General features: G+C 41.5%; 1 protein-coding gene across 7 annotated transcripts in view; it reads left to right on the top strand.

The window, feature by feature from the left end:
* Window positions 1–5,898, top strand: part of LOC126175202 (cytochrome P450 4d2-like) — a 160,743-nt gene extending 154,845 nt beyond the window's left edge. For all 7 annotated transcript variants that reach the window (XM_049921805.1, XM_049921806.1, XM_049921811.1 and 4 more), the window contains one exon: window positions 5,034–5,898. In XM_049921805.1, the coding sequence (XP_049777762.1) occupies window positions 5,034–5,471 (438 nt within the window). In that variant the 3' untranslated portion in view covers window positions 5,472–5,898. The remainder of the gene's footprint in view (window positions 1–5,033) is intronic.
* The last annotated feature ends 10,433 nt before the right edge of the window (window positions 5,899–16,331 follow it).

The following is a 16,331-nucleotide window of genomic DNA, read 5'->3' as shown; positions in this document are numbered from 1 at the left end:
GGTTTCTTGTATTCTTCTCAGTACTTCGCCATTCATTGACTCACCATTCCGGATGAACTTCAACATTCTTCTGTAGCTCTTTTTTTTCACGTCACTGTGACAAATAATATCATGGCAAGTTTCTTTGTTTTTCACACTGACGTTCTTGCTGGCGAATGGATTCTCTCGTGAACTGAATGCAAAACTGAGCTGCTACATTTTGTTCACTTTTGTTTCCAGCCTCCACATTCTGACGTATGAATGAAATTTCCGTCTCACAGTGATTCGAACTCCGCTGTCCTGACTGTCGCGAGAAGGCGCCTTAACCATCACAGTATCTGATTACGCCTCACTCATTTACCTGCGTACACCTGATACGTTAGAGAATCTAAGTACCGTTCCAGGCCTCACTAATTGTCTAAATCACTCAGCATCCTGGGCTGATGTATTTTTTGTGGAATCAATTTTACGGGGACCTATAAAAAATTTCCTGTTTGCAGAAGGAGGATTATTCTGTTTTAGAAGATTCTGTTTTCTATGTTTATACTTTCCATCGGTGACGGAAGCGCGGGAACGCAGTCGCGTGATAAGCTGAGAGAAAGAAAAAACTATCCGCAGACTGAATTTATTGAACCTCACTTTTTAATATAAAATGATCAGTTTTGAAGCTACTAAAATGAAAAGACGATAGTAGCCTCGAAATCGCTGATTTTGCAATAAAAATAATGAACATCAATTCATTTGTATTTGGGGCAAATAGACTTTTACTCTAAGTCTTGATTTCTTTTGCTCTCTTCCCTTCGGTTTTCGTTCTCCATATTATCCTTCCGTTTCTGCAGTATCCTTCGCCGACGATGAGGAGAAGCTTGCCAATTTTTGGTTTCCCAATTTCCTCCCGACAATTTTGACAGACGACATGTCAGAACTGGGCGTGTGTGCTTGCTCACTTGAGCCACTGGTTTCCAGCACTTCGTAGAAGCTCCTAGATGGATTTCCTTCCCGGACAAAGGTTTCCAGTCATGTTATCACACTCATGATATGAACTCAATTTCGTCTCCAGCCGTTACACGAGAAAGAAAAAAAAATCTGCCGACGAATCAGTATTATTAATGTAAGGTCAAATGCCCATTCCATAATATAATTTTACTGTCTTCTGTACCGTCGCCATCCAACTGTAGGGACCTCTTGCCTGAAAGCTTACTAGCGTCGTTAGATTGCGCCACATGGCAGGCAAGTAGCTGCTGCTGTGTCGACAAGGGAGCCGGATAATGTAGACTTAACACCTAATGGAATAAATGAAACTACAGTGACTATTTGGTTAATACCGTTTAAATTAAGTGGTGCGTCGTTAGTTTCGATCCTAACGAAGAAGGCTCTTTTATATGAATACCAAGAGGAACAACACAGGCTTACGGTGTAAAATTACGGCAATAGGAGTAGTACTTGCAAATGGCACAGTGCTGAGATTATCTCGTCGTTTGATATAAATAACAGTGATTGTTAACAGTAAAGGTGGGAAATGTTGGTCTTTTAACAAATTTATTGCTCGATATGAAGAAACTTATTAAAGAAACTTATTAATATCTGATCCTTTTTACCACTTCTTATTCCCTACTCTACGGGAGGACGCTGGCCTTTCTGAGGCATTGCAGAAGAGACTTATTTTTCATCCAGTTAAGTAAAGTTTATTTTGTTTTTGATCTTCATTGTTACTTTGTTTACAGTTGATGTCATGGGAACGTGGTTCTCATACCTCCCACTTTGCTTAATGGGGATAACTCTAGTACTCACCTTATACCCAGATAAAACTTTTAAAAATCCTGAAGAGGCTGCTGGTGTTGCCACGTAATTTTACCATACTTATTGCGGCCATTATCTGTTCTAGGAGCTTGGCTTCAAATAGGTGGTAAAGTGCTGGCACTGCTGCACAGTCTTCAAGTCCCTACGCCCTGCTGCAACGGCTAGTCAGCGCCATGTTTTCGTCAGGTCCAGTTAAAATAGGAAAACTTAAAGAATAGGTGAGCACCTTTTTACGAGTAAAGCTTCATGATGGAAGCACAGTTGAGTACTTTTAGTAGAGTGTAAACCACTCTGTCTACTGGGTAATTCTTGTTCTTGTAAGGAAAGTTGCTTTACAGCTTTCAGTCCTTTTAAGGCACTGTATGTCGTTAAGTGGCATGGGGAATCAGTATTTCCAAAACTGCATACATTAACTTGATCTTGTTCTTCCATTTTAGCAACAACTTGTTATGCTTCAGGCACTAAAATCAAATTGTCGAGTCCTAAATAAAGAAAAGAAATAAAATTAATAAGCATTCAGCTTCCAAAAAATTATGTATCAGTCTCTAGTACACTTAAATGGTTAAATTTAGCAATGGACCTGTCACAAACAGGTTTAAAATCACCGAACAAACAGCAAAATGAATATTTAAACAATGAAGACATAATCAACAAAATTCCAATTTTTAGGTGACTTTTTGCACCTTACCCAAAGAGACACCAAAATGAAAATAAGTTATTCTAATAGAATGAAATGTGCTCTGTTGAATGGTGTTAATGAATGTAATGTGGTAGGTGTCCATTTAGAGATACATGGCTTTGAACACGGGTATATTTGATACGTTCATGTTTTTTAGCAAATTTACAGGATGGTAGCACAGTAATTAAACACACAAGCCAGGCCAAAATTTGTGATATACTAAACACCCAGACAGACAGCAGTTTGGCAACAGACCAGGTCCATAGCGAACTTTCTCCACTACGTATGCCTCGTTAAACTATGGGGCAAATTTCTCGCGATATGATTTGTTGCCCACTTTGAACTGAGATTACGTCAAATGCATTTCTTTCTGAACTCTACTTTCAACATTTGTGTGTAGAGCACACAAAGCTGTACCACTATACCCAGAAGCAAGAGTCCGGCTCTTTTACATTAGGAACAGTGGAACGCCAAACTTGACGACTTCAAAAAAATGGCTCTGAGCACTATGGGACTTAACATCTTTGGTCATCAGTCCCCTAGAACTTAGAACTACTTAAACCTAACTAACCTAAGGACAGCACACAACACCCAGCCATCACGAGGCAGAGAAAATCCCCGACCCCGCCGGGAATCGAACCCGGGAACCCGGGCGTGGGAAGCGAGAACGCTACCGCACGACCACGAGATGCGGGCTTGACGACTTCCTCGCGGCTTTTCGGTCTCTGTAAAAGTTGTCTTCACGAAAATGGCTCCTGCACCTCAACCAAGTTACAGGTAGCCTGAAACTTTGCATAAGTTCATGTAGGGCCCTCAGGTACATCCTGTACAAATTTCATCAAAATTGAAGGTGGTCGGGCTGGGATCATCTTCTAAACTGGGACACTTGACATGGAATGACCGTGCTTTAAGATAACATGTACTATATAAACCAAGCATAACACATGTAGATTCAAGTGTTATCCGTCAGAGATATATTTTCATGTCAGTGCATCTTCACGTGCCCTTAGCGCTAGGATTTCACCCGGAACAAGTCCCGCCCATTCACCCCCCTCCATGCCCATCCATAGTGTAAGGCCCTCCCCTAAACAGCCGCCAGTTCCGCAAACTGGAAGCTACAATAAAGTTGTTATCGTCACAGTCCAACACATGTTAAACTGTGATGAAATTCAGTAACGATAAGAAATTAAAGTTTTTCTGGATAGTAATGTAATATGAATCTGCATTATTAAAGAAATAAAAATTTTTATAGAGAATTGAAAGTATTGCCAGCAATAGAAAACAAAAAATTACGTCATGTTATTTAAGGGCAATAAGGACAATTTTTCATTAACTACTTCACTTATTATAATATGTGTATCTGAGGGAAACAGTAGAGCAAACATACACTGCGAAAACAATGGTCTTGAATTTGTCATGTCGGTAGTAAAGCCACAAATGCAGTCGAATAACTCTGTTGTCTAAAATCAACGTTATATAGAAATAAGTGAAGGTTGTTTTGTTTATGTATACCCTCATAGTAGCTCACGAAAATTAAAGAAGATAAGAATGTCATAAAGTAGAAATGCCTAATGAAGGCAGTATTTGCTTGTATGACATATTTTGTTAGTATTTGCATGGGTAATGGTTGAAATTTAACTTGTAAATTCTTCGAATACCATACCTGCGCATTATAAACGAGGTTACAAAGAATTTTGGCTGTTTCTGTGTGATTAGTGACCTATATGCTGTTGCAAACATCTCAGGAAAATAATGTGTCGTTATTCTTTTCCTGTCTGTTTTTAACCAAAAGATTGATTAATTTCGTAAATGTCATTCAAACCATTTTTTAAAAATAATAATGTGATGTGTATGTCTGTCACACAGCAGTTATGGAGGAGATTAATGCTGCGGTGTTTCACGGTTGTAAAACGTCCTTCACGCTGTGCTAGTTCTTCTTTCACCCCTAAAACTTTTCAGCAAAACTATTCAGTGAATAGCACGCAAAAACAGCTTGGATCGATCTAGCAAGAACAAAGTTCTTGATGCCCTCTGAGAGTATAGTGAATATTGGTGCTTGTTTCACATTTACTGTCTGAGTTCAAGTATATTGTGGTTCCTCTTTCTCCAAGCAAATTATTCTTTGAGGGTAGGTTTATCCTGTTTTAGCTTTGGGTGCTTTTCCTCACATAGAAGTATGTTTCTTCATAGGCTATTCATCTGAATGCTGAGTTCTCGTATTTAAATAATTCAGTGCTAAATTGTTTTCTCTTATTTTGCTGTGGGAGTACCTGGCACAGCTGAGGCCAATTGTGGACTTTTTTTGTAACGTGTCTTTTAACTACCTGGCAAAATTTAAGACCTAGCAAGATATTAACTTAACATTCACTCCAAGTGCAGCCGAACCCGGTAAACCACGTGGGTCAACTTAAACGATGCCCAGGCGGCGAACAAAGACCGGGAAAACCGGGGATGAAATCCTAGTGCTAATTATTCCTTGCATCTCCATTAGTTTTATCCCCATGAATCCAGGTTGTTTAATTTAACACCGAATTATTCTCGTAAAAACGATGCGATTTCCTGCTTCCTGCCTTAGGAGTCACTGCGGTTGTTCCCCGCGGTACCAGTCGCACCTGTGTTCGCGTCGGAAGACATCCCACTGAGCTACGGGCGGTACGTGGCGCCTCGAGGCAGCGTCGTCTTCGTCTTCCTGAACCTGCTGCACCGCCAGCCAGCGTTCTTCCCCGACCCCGACAAGTTCGACCCGCGTCGCTTCCTGGTGGGCGGCGGCGCTGGTGCACTTTTCCCCTACAGCTACCTGCCGTTCGGTGCTGGGTCGCGCCTCTGTGTGGGTGCACGCTTCGCCATGCTGGTGATGAAGACGACGCTGGCTATGGTGATGCGGCAGTTCCGCATCGTCGCCAGCTGCACTAGGGAGGAGCTGGAGGAGATCGCAGTCTTCATCACGGGCAAGCCTGTCCGCGACATCAGGATCAAGTGCATCCCACGTTCAGCTCCCACGATGAAGAATTGAACTTAGCAGAGTGAACTAAAACAGAAGCACAAAACAGAAGTTCAACCAGCGAGATTCGCTGTGATCCTAAGTTCATTAACCACTTTTTGACTTCAGTATACATGTACACAGACGACAGTGAAACACATTTAGCCCCATGAATTGTTTTCATATTGGCTTCGACTTTCACAATCGTACAGCCATCTGTAATAATGACAGACAGGGTTGTTTAATCACATGGACTGTAGAATTAATTCAAGTTTCACACATTATTACATATATAAATACGTATAGCGAGTTTGCACTGATAAATGTGAACTACACTGCCTCATACAGACATGACAACACATACACTCGTAAATGACAAGCTGTTTTATTTGGCATGTCACTGAAATACATGCGAGTGTGCACTCTTTGGGAATAGTAATAAATAAAACTGTTCAATTTATTATGTACTTATAAATCCAACATGAGTTCATACCGATGAATCAGGTGCACAAAGTTTGTACTGAAAAAGTCGGAAAATCTGTAGGGAATTAGTGATATCGACTTCTGCTAGTAAACGTATGCCCTCAAAAGGAAGACATTTCCCGAAGGATTTGGTTTCACAACCAGCTTCAGACTATGCACATAACCCAAATTTGCAGCCACTTCATTATCAGAGAGAATGTCACGAATTACATGAAATGCATCTTGAGGCACAGGCAAACAGTCTACCTATGTGGTGCATCAGTACTCGACGTTTCACTTAACGCTGTGTTACGCACACTACGATAACGTACTGTATTACTCTTTGAAACCGTATAAATAACAGCTACATCATGTCCGTCAGAGTCTCCGCCAAATTCTGAATCGTCTGTGTGACCTTCCGAGACCTCTTTCAGCAGTCCATGACATGTTCAGATAAAAATCCATCTGCTAATTAACTCTGCCATCGCTAATGAAGCCATTCTTACATATCTAATATAAATATTCATGGTATTCTGTGTGATCCCTCTGACTGAAAAACCGACCAAAACGAGTAAACAATGTGCCTATTATTTCCAAGAGTGTTCATAATATTTTGTCGCGATATTGCATATTTACAGTAACCATCCTACATGTGAATTGTCAGCAGACTAATTTATTCTTTCTCAGTATATAACACTATCGAGATAATTTAAGAAGCAATGTTGTCTGCACTGTTCTTTCCTCACTAGAAGAAGCGTTTTACGACATACAGTCAGAAAACTTTGTTGTATAAGGAACGGACTGCACGATAATCTATTTGTTTCCATGTACATCGTAGAAGAAAACTTGGTCTCAATATATTTACAAACGACTTCTGTGTTAATTTTATACTTTTTTTTTCTTTTTGGTCATCAGTCTACTGACTGGTTTGATGCGGCCCGCCACGAATTCCTTTCCTGTGCTAACCTCTTCATCTCAGAGTAGCACTTGCAACCTACGTCCTCAATTATTTGCTTGACGTATTTCAATCTCTGTCTTCCTCTACAGGTTTTGCCTTCTACAGCTCCCTCTAGTACCATGGAAGTCATTCCCTCATGTCTTAGCCGGCCGTGGTGGCCAAGCGGTTAAAGGCGCTACAGTCTGTAACCGCGCGGCCGCTACGGTCGCAGGTTCGAATCCTGCCTCGGGCATGGATGTGTGTGATGTCCTTAGGTTAGTTAGGTTTAATTAGTTCTAAGTTCTAGGCGACTAATGACCTTAGAAGTTAAGTCACATAGTGCTCAGAGCCATTTGAACCTCATGTCTTAGCAGATGTCCTATCATCCTGTCCCTTCTCCATATCAGTGTTTTCCACATATTCCTTTCCTCACCGATTCTGCGTAGAACCTCCTCATTCCTTACCTTATCAGTCCACCTAATTTTCAACATTCGTCTATAGCACCACATCTCAAATGCTTCGATTCTCTTCTGTTCCGGTTTTCCCACAGTCCATGTTTCACTACCATACAATGCTATACTCCAGACTTACATCCTCAGAAATTTCTTCCTCAAATTAAGGCCAGTATTTGATATTAGTAGACTTCTCTTGGCCAGAAATGCCTTTTTTGCCATAGCGAGTCTGCTTTTGACGTCCTCCTTGCTCCGTCCGTCATTGGTTATTTACTGCCTAGGTAGCAGAATTCCTTAACTTCATTGACTTCGTGACCATCAATCCTGATGTTAAGTTTCTCGCTGTTCTCATTTCTACTACTTCTCATTACCTTCGTCTTTCTCCGATTTACTCTCAAACCATACTGTGTACTCATTAGACTGTTCATTCCGTTCAGCAGATCATTTAATTCTTCTTAACTTTCACTCAGGATAGCAATGTCATCAGCGAATCGTATCATTGATATCCTTTCACCTTGTATTTTAATTCCACTCCTGAACCTTTCTTTTATTTCCATCATTGCTTCCTCGATGTACAGATTGAAGAGTAGGGGCGAAAGGCTACAGCGTTGTCTTACACCCTTCTTAATACGAGCACTTCATTCTTGATCGTCCACTCTCATTATTCCCTCTTGGTTGTTGTACATATTGTATATGACCCGTCTCTCCTTATAGCTTACCCCTACTTTTTTCAGAATCTCGAACAGCTTGCACCATTTTATATTGTCGAACGCTTTTTCCAGGTCGACAAATCCTATGAAAGTGTCTTGATTTTTCTTTAGCCTTGCTTCCATTATTAGCCGTAACGTCAGAATTGCCTCTCTCGTCCCCTTACTTTTCCTAAAGCCAAACTGATCGTCATCTAGCGCATTCTCAATTTTCTTTTCCATTCTTCTGTATATTATTCTTGTAAGCAGCTTCGATGCATGAGCTGTTAAGCTGATTGTGCGATAATTCTCGCACTTGTCAGCTCTTGCCGTCTTCGGAATTGTGTGGATGATGCTTTTCCGAAAGTCAGAAGATATACTATCGCCAGACTCATATATTCTACACACCAACGTGAATAGTCGTTTTGTTGCCACTTCCCCCAATGATTTTAGAAATTCTGATGGAATGTTATCTATCCCTTCTGCCTTATTTGACCGTAAGTCCTCCAAAGCTCTTTTAAATTCCGATTCTAATACTGGATCCCCTATCTCTTCTAAATCGACTCCTGTTTCTTCTTCCATCACATCAGACAAGTCTTCACCCTTATAGAGACTTTCAATGTATTCCTTCCACCTATGTGCTCTCTCCTCTGCATTTAACAGTGGAACTCCCGTTGCACTCTTAATGTTACCACCGTTGCTTTTAATGTCACCAAAGGTTGTTTTGACTTTCCTGTATGCTGAGTCTGTCCTTCCGACAATCATATCTTTTTCGATGTCTTCACATTTTTCCTGCAGCCATTTCGTCTTAGCTTCCCTGCACTTCCTATTTATTTCATTCTTCAGCGACTTGTATTTCTGTATTCCTGATTTTCCCGGAACATGTTTGTACTTCCTCCTTTCATCAATCAACCGAAGTATTTCTTCTGTTACCCATGGTTTCTTCGCAGCTACCTTCCTTGTACCTATGTTTTCCTTCCCAACTTCTGTGATGGCCCTTTTTAGAGATGTCCATTCCTCTTCAACTGTACTGCCTACTGCGCTATTCCTTATTGCTGTATCTATAGCGTTAGAGAACTTCAAACGTCTCTCGTCATTCCTTAGTACTTCCGTATCCCACTTCTTTGCGTATTGATTCTTCCTGACTAATGTCTTGAACTTCAGCCTGCTCTTCATCACTACTATATTGTGATCTGAGTCTATATCTGCTCCTGGGTACGCCTTACAATCCAGTATCTGATTTCGGAATCTCTGTCTGACCATGATGTAATCTAATTGAAATCTTCCCGTATCTCCCGGCCTTTTCCAAGTATACCTCCTCCTCTTGTGATTCTTGAACAGGGTATTCGCTATTACTAGCTGAAACTTGTTACAGAACTCAATTAGTCTTTCTCCTCTTTCATTCCTTGTCCCAAGCCCATATTCTCCTATAACCTTTTCTTCTACTCCTTCCCCTATAACTGCATTCCAGTCGCCCATGACTATTAGATTTTCGTCCCCCTTTACATACTGCATTACCCTTTCAATATCCTCATACACTTTCTCTATCTGTTCATCTTCAGCTTGCGACGTCGGCACGTATACCTGAACTATCGTTGTCGGTGTTGGTCTGCTGTCGATTCTGATTAGAACAACCCGGTTACTGAACTGTTCACAGTAACACACCCTCTGCCCTACCTTCCTATTCATAACGAATCCAACACCTGTTATACCATTTCTGCTGCTGTTGATATTACCCGATACTCATCTGACCAGAAATCCTTGTCTTCTTTCCACTTCACTTCACTGACCGCTACTATATCTAGATTGAGCCTTTGCATTTCCCTTTTCAGATTTTCTAGTTTCCCTACCACGTTCAAGCTTGTGACATTCCACGCCCCGACTCGTAGAACGTTGAACGTTATCCTTTCGTTGATTATTCAATCTTTTTCTCATGGTAACCTCCCCCTTGGCAGTCCCCTCCCGGAGATCCGAATGGGGGGCTATTCCGGAATCTTTTACCAATGGAGAGATCATCATGACACTTCTTCAATTACAGGCCACATGTCCTGTGGATACACTTTACGTGTCTTTAATGCAGTGGTTTCTATTGCCTTCTGCATCCTCATGTCGTTGATCATTGCTGATTCTTCCGCCTTTAGGGGCAATTTCCCATCCCTAGGACAAGAGAGTGCCCTGAACCTCTATCCGCTCCTCCGCCCTCTTTGACAAGGCCGTTGGCAGAATGAGGCTGACTTCTTATGCTGGAAGTCTTTGGCCGCCAATGCTGATTATTTATCAAAATTTAGGCAGTGGCGTGGATCGAACCCGGGACTGAAGACGTTTTGATTATGAATCATAGACGCTACCCCTAGACCACAGGTAGTCCCATTATACCTTAAAATGACCATATAAGCGGAAAACTTTGGAAGCCCCAGCAATCAGTGGTTTTACTCCTGACGACTATGGCGGATATGACCGTCGAAAACACGAGAATTTTATTCGTACCGATGAAGTTTGAAAACCTAGAAGATTTTATTCAGACATGCCACCGCGCAAGACTCCGACCACACACATACTTTATAATGTAGGCAGTGTTATTATGAATTCAACTTACCGTCATTTACATAAGAAGATATTAGAAGAGTAAATAGATAGGCAGGGCCAGCACTAGGATTTTGGGGCCCCAGGTAAGCATTTTTAGGCCACACCCTTCAGCGCTTTATTTTAAATTCTGGTTTTTTGATTTGCCAGAAAATTTTAATATAAAAAATCAATCAACGCATTTTTTTTTCAATTCTCACGATTTACATAAATTCGATACTTCCAGTATTTTTTGATACTAATTCTTTTATAATCCCAGTATAACGAGAGGGCTAACTCTGACTCTGCTCTGAGCACAGCTAATCCAACAAGTCGCTCCTGCCTATTGTAATTCTCGAAGAACTTTTTTCTTAGCTCTGTTAAGAAAACTAAATGACCATTCTGCCTGGGCAATGTGCGGAAAATCCGTAAGATTAACACTTCCAGGTGTAGAAGTATGAAACCAGGATCTGTTTGCAATAATTACACGTCTGTTGTTTGAAACTGATAAACAATATTTTACTTAAAATAATCTCCATGGCTGTTTATATATTTCTCCCACCTCTCCGGCAGGCTATGAATGCCACGCCTAAAAAAAAAAAAACAGTTCTTCTGAAGCGAACCAGTCAGCGAGCCATTTTTGTACATTTTCAATTAAACCGAAATGTCGTTCAGCGAGAGCAAGTCCCAGTGATGCAAATATATGTTAATCGGACGGAGCCAAGTCTGGAGAATAAGTCGCATGGCCTAGTATTTCCCAACTCAACGCCTCGATCTTTTCTCTGGCCCGTTTTGATGTGTGTCATGAGGCGCTGTCATGGAGCAATATGACTTTGTGTTGCCTTTTTGCATATTCCGATCGTTTGTCACGCAATGGCACCCATGGCAGACTTTCTAAAACTCTGAGGTTGTTAAGCAGTAAACGCAAATTAAAAAAAAAAATAATATGAAAGAAGAGAGGTCTCGGAACATCTAACTCTCAAACAAATACTTGTTAGTAGTTTAATATGCGCAGTTTCCTACTGGCGTGTGAAAGTTTTCGGAAAGCAAACAACCTTGATAATTTGGCGCGAGAAGCAGATACGATTTATTCAGACATCAGTGGCGCGACAGCATCCAAAAGTTCGCAGAGGATTCCAAACGTTTGCACAAGATGGCAGCACATACTAGACACGTGGTAACGTTACAGTAAACAATTATAGTGCTGACTAAGTTAGACGCATCCCACTGACAATGCTATCAGATCAACTGTCCATACACTGTTAACTCCCATTACGCACTAAGTTGCGATAAACCAACTTCAGCGTCCTCACCCCCACGTGCAATAATAATATATGTGTCGTCTAACATGCTTTCTGCCTGTTATTGTATATGGTTTACAGCTGTTGTTGACAGTGAGACCAGCAGCTAACTTCAGGTTTTCATATTGACAATTTTGCGCATTTTCCAATGATCAAATTTACACAACTGTAGTAATTAAACAAAAGCAATATTTTTGCCAACAAACTTGCTATTGTACATCCTATTTACAAAAAGCATCATTTGCACTGACTGATTCGTACTTTAGGAATGTAATAGGCCAAACCTGTGTTAAGCGTCCTAATTGCAAAAATGGTGCAAATGGCTCTGAGCACTATGGGACTTAACATCTTGGTCATCAGTCCCCTAGAACTTAGAACTACTTAAACATAACTAACCTAAGGACATCACACAAAACCCAGTCATCACGAGGCAGAGAAAATCCCTGACCCCGCCGGGAATCGAACCCGGGAACCCGGGCGCGGGAAGCGAGAACGCTACCGCCCGACCACGAGCTGCGGACTTTAAGCGTCCTAATTCAGGCTTATAGTGAGGAAAGGTGTCCTTACGGTTATCACGAGACACTGTATGATAATAAGGTACGACGGAAATCGTTTATTTCTGAGTAAATGTGCGAATAATTTATATGTTTGAATTCAGATTGGTGCACGTAATGCCATACTTGACGAAAGGTCACGTTTTATTTGACCGACTCTTTTGATTTATTTCAACATGCGAGGTAGGAAAAATCAACAATGGTTAGCGAGAGAGATCGATCACAAAATCAACTAACAAACAGTTTAATTCTTACTTCCGACTAGGTGAAACAGCCTCCGATATTACTCTGTCAGTTGAACGAATTACTTCCTTTATTATCGACAACAACTTGTCGAAATACGCCAGGTCCATTCTCACGAGGTTCCGAAATTCCTGAAGATCTTTGGGTCTCAATTCTTAAAATGTATTGCATTAGCATTGCGTTAAGGCTACTGACGAATTCTGAGTTTCTGAACCCGGTTACCTCAATTTTTTATATTGTGAATGAATATTCTATTTCTTCCATGACATACGTTTTTCCACTATTATCGGATTTGAGTAATATTTCAAGGTGTTTCGGAGTGAAGAACTGCCTGCGCGACTAGTGTGTGATGTTACTGTTCGTTACAATTATCAACTCTGTAGCACTAAATGTTCTATAAATCGAATCCTGAAATATGTGCCCATTTCGTGTATATATTATACACAATATTTGCTGCTTTCGCCGCAGGTATTTTTGTAAATGCCAGATGTGTCAGGACCTGTATATGACGGTTTCTTTTCTGACTGATTTGATGCGGTCCTACACGAGTTGTCTTCTGCGCCAGCCTCTTCATCTCAGAGTAGCACTTGCAGCTTGCGTTCTCAATTACTTGCTGGACGCATTACAATCTCGGTTTTCCTTTACAGTTTTTACCCTCCACAGCTCCTTCTAATGCTATAGAAGCTATTCCCTGGTATCTTAACGTATGTCCTTAGTTCCTGTCCCTCCTCTTTCTCAGTGTTTCCCCAATATACCTTTCCTCGCCGATTCTGCGGAGAACCTCCTCATTCCTTACCTTATCAGTGTACGTAATTTTCAACGTTGTTCTGTAGCAACACATCTCAAATGCTTCGATTCTTTTCTGTTCTGGTTTTCCAAGAGTCCATGTTTCACATCCATACAATGTTCCAAAAGTAGATTCTCAGAAATTTCTTCCTCAAAACAAGGCCTATGTTTGATTCTACGAGGTTTATCTTGGGCAGGCATTCCCTTGTTACTACTGCTGTTCTGCTTTATTATGTCCTCCTTGCTTGGTCCATCACGGGTTAACTTGTTGCTAGAGCAGAATTCCTTAACTTGACCTATTTCGCTATCCCCAAATCTGATGTTCAGTTTCCCGCTATTCTCACAGCTGCTGCATCTCCTTACTTTCCTTTTTCTTACATTTGCTCTCATTCCATATACTGTACTCATTAGAGTGTTCATCCCATTCATAAGCTCCTCTAATTCTTCTTCACATTCAATCAGGTTAGCAATGTCAAAAGTCAAAACTCATCACTGATATCCTTTCACCCTGAATTTTAATTCCACTCTTGAAGTTTTCTTTTGTTTTCGTCACCACCTCTTCAGTGTATAGACTAAAAAATAGGAGTGAAAGACTGAATTCCTTTCTTAGACACCTTTCAATCTGAATACTTCCTTCTTGGTCTTCCACTCACATTTTTCGCTCTTGTTTCTTGTACATATTGTGTATTACCGTCTTTGCCACTATACTAGTCAGAATTTCGAACACCTTAAACCATTTTACATTGCTGAGCAATTTTTTTGTGTTCACATATCCTTCGAAAATTCTTTAACTTTCTTCAGTCTCACTTCCATTATCAACCGCATCGTCGGAAACGCCTCTCTGTTGCCTTTACCTTCCATAAAGCCAAACTGATTGTCGCCTAACAGTTTCTCCATTTTCTTTCGCATTTCTCTGTAAACTGCGGTCACAAAAGTCGTGGGGTACCTCCTAATATCGTGTAGGACATCCTTTTGTCCTGCATAGTGCAGCAACCCGACGTTGCATGTGCTCAACGAGACGTTGGAGGTCCGCCGCAAGAATATTGAGTCATTCTGCCATTATAACCGTCTATAACTGCGAAAGTACTTGAGGTGTTTGATTTTGTGCACAAACTAACCTCTCGATTGTCTTCCATAAATGTTCGATGAGATTCACGTCGGGAGGTCTGTGTGGGCATATCACACGCTCGAATCGCCCAAAATGTTCTTCAAACTGGTGACATGACGCATTGTCATATGTAAAAATTCCATAGTTCTGTGGGAACATGGCGCCCATGAATGGCTGAAAATGGTTCCTAAATAGTCGAAGCTATCCACCTTCAGTCAATGGTCGGTCCAGTTGGACTAGAGGACCCAGACCATTCCATGAAAACATAGCCCGCACCAGCGAAGTACCACTACCAGCCCGCATCTCGTGGTCGTGCGGTAGCGTTCTCGCTTCCCACGCCCGGGTTCCCGGGTTCGATTCCCGGCGGGGTCAGGGATTTTCTCTGCCTCGTGATGGCTGGGTGTTGTGTGCTGTCCTTAGGTTAGTTAGGTTTAAGTAGTTCTAAGTTCTAGGGGACTTATGACCACAGCAGTTGAGTCCCATAGTGCTCAGAGCCATTTGAACCATTTTTGAACCACTACCAGATTGCACAGTGCTTTGTGATAACTTGGGTTCATGGCTTCGAACCGTACCATGAGGTCTTACCAAATGAAATCGGGTCTCATCTGAACAGGCCACGGTTTTCCTGTGGTCCAGGGTCCACTCGATATGGTCATGAGCCCAGGAGAGGCGCTACAGGTGATGACGTGCTGTTAGCAAAGGCACTCGCATCGTTCGTCTGCTGCCATAACTCATTAACGCCACATTTCACCTCACAGCGCTAACGGATACAATCGTCGTACGTCCGACATTGCTTTGTGCCCTTATTTCACGCAGCGTTGCTTGTCTGTTAGCACTGTTAACTCTACTCAAACACCGCTGCTCTCGGTCGTCACGTGAAGGCCGTCGGCCACTGTGATGTCCGTGGTTGGAAGTAATGTCTGAAGTTTGATATTTTTGGCACTCTCTTGGCACTGTGGATCTCGGAATACTGAATTCCCTAACGATTTCTGGAATGTCTCATGCGTCTAGCTCCAACTACTATTCCGTGATCAGAGGCTATTAATTCCAGTTGTGAGGCCATAGCCACGTCGGAGACCTTTTCACATGAATCAGTGGAGTAAAAATTCACTGTCCTTTCATACCTTGTGCTCACGATACTACTGCCATCTTTATATACGCATGTCACTATCCTAAGGATTGCCTATATCCTCATGCCGTTCATCATTGCTGATTCTTCAGGCTTTTAGGGTGATTTCCCACGCAAAGGCCTCTGTTAGCTCCTCCGTCCTCTATGACAAGTCCGTTGCCAGAACGAGGGTGACTTCGACCATCACAGCTGATGATTTTCATTCTAAATTTAAGTAGTTGTGAGGTACGAACACGGAACTGAAGACGGTTTGGTTACTAGTCAAAGATGCTACATCTAGGCCATAGGTACAGCCATTGACGGTATAATATTGCGAATAAGCTTCATAAAGGTTCCTGTTTAGTGCTTTAGCTGATTTTTTGGAGTGTATTTTGAATAATCTAGCTTATTTGCCATATGTTACACCAAGGCATAGCATTTTGACATCTTTATATGGTGGGGTGCTGTCACTTTTGCTGTAATTTGTTGTTCCTTGTTCAGTTTATTTTTTGTCTGTTCTGACAATATATTAATGAGGTAAGGATCGTATCTATTGTTCATGCCGGTACATTTCATTATTTCTGGTTCTTATTGGATTTCTATAGGTTGAAGTGGAAATTTTCCCATTCTGTAGAGCTTTGATCTAAATTGTAGTATTACAGACACAACTTGGGACCCGATGCCGAAATTCGGG

This window comes from Schistocerca cancellata, chromosome 3 (assembly GCF_023864275.1).
Source record: "Schistocerca cancellata isolate TAMUIC-IGC-003103 chromosome 3, iqSchCanc2.1, whole genome shotgun sequence".
NCBI classification, from domain to species: domain Eukaryota; kingdom Metazoa; phylum Arthropoda; class Insecta; order Orthoptera; family Acrididae; genus Schistocerca; species Schistocerca cancellata.
This window is presented reverse-complemented; position numbering and strand designations above follow the sequence as displayed.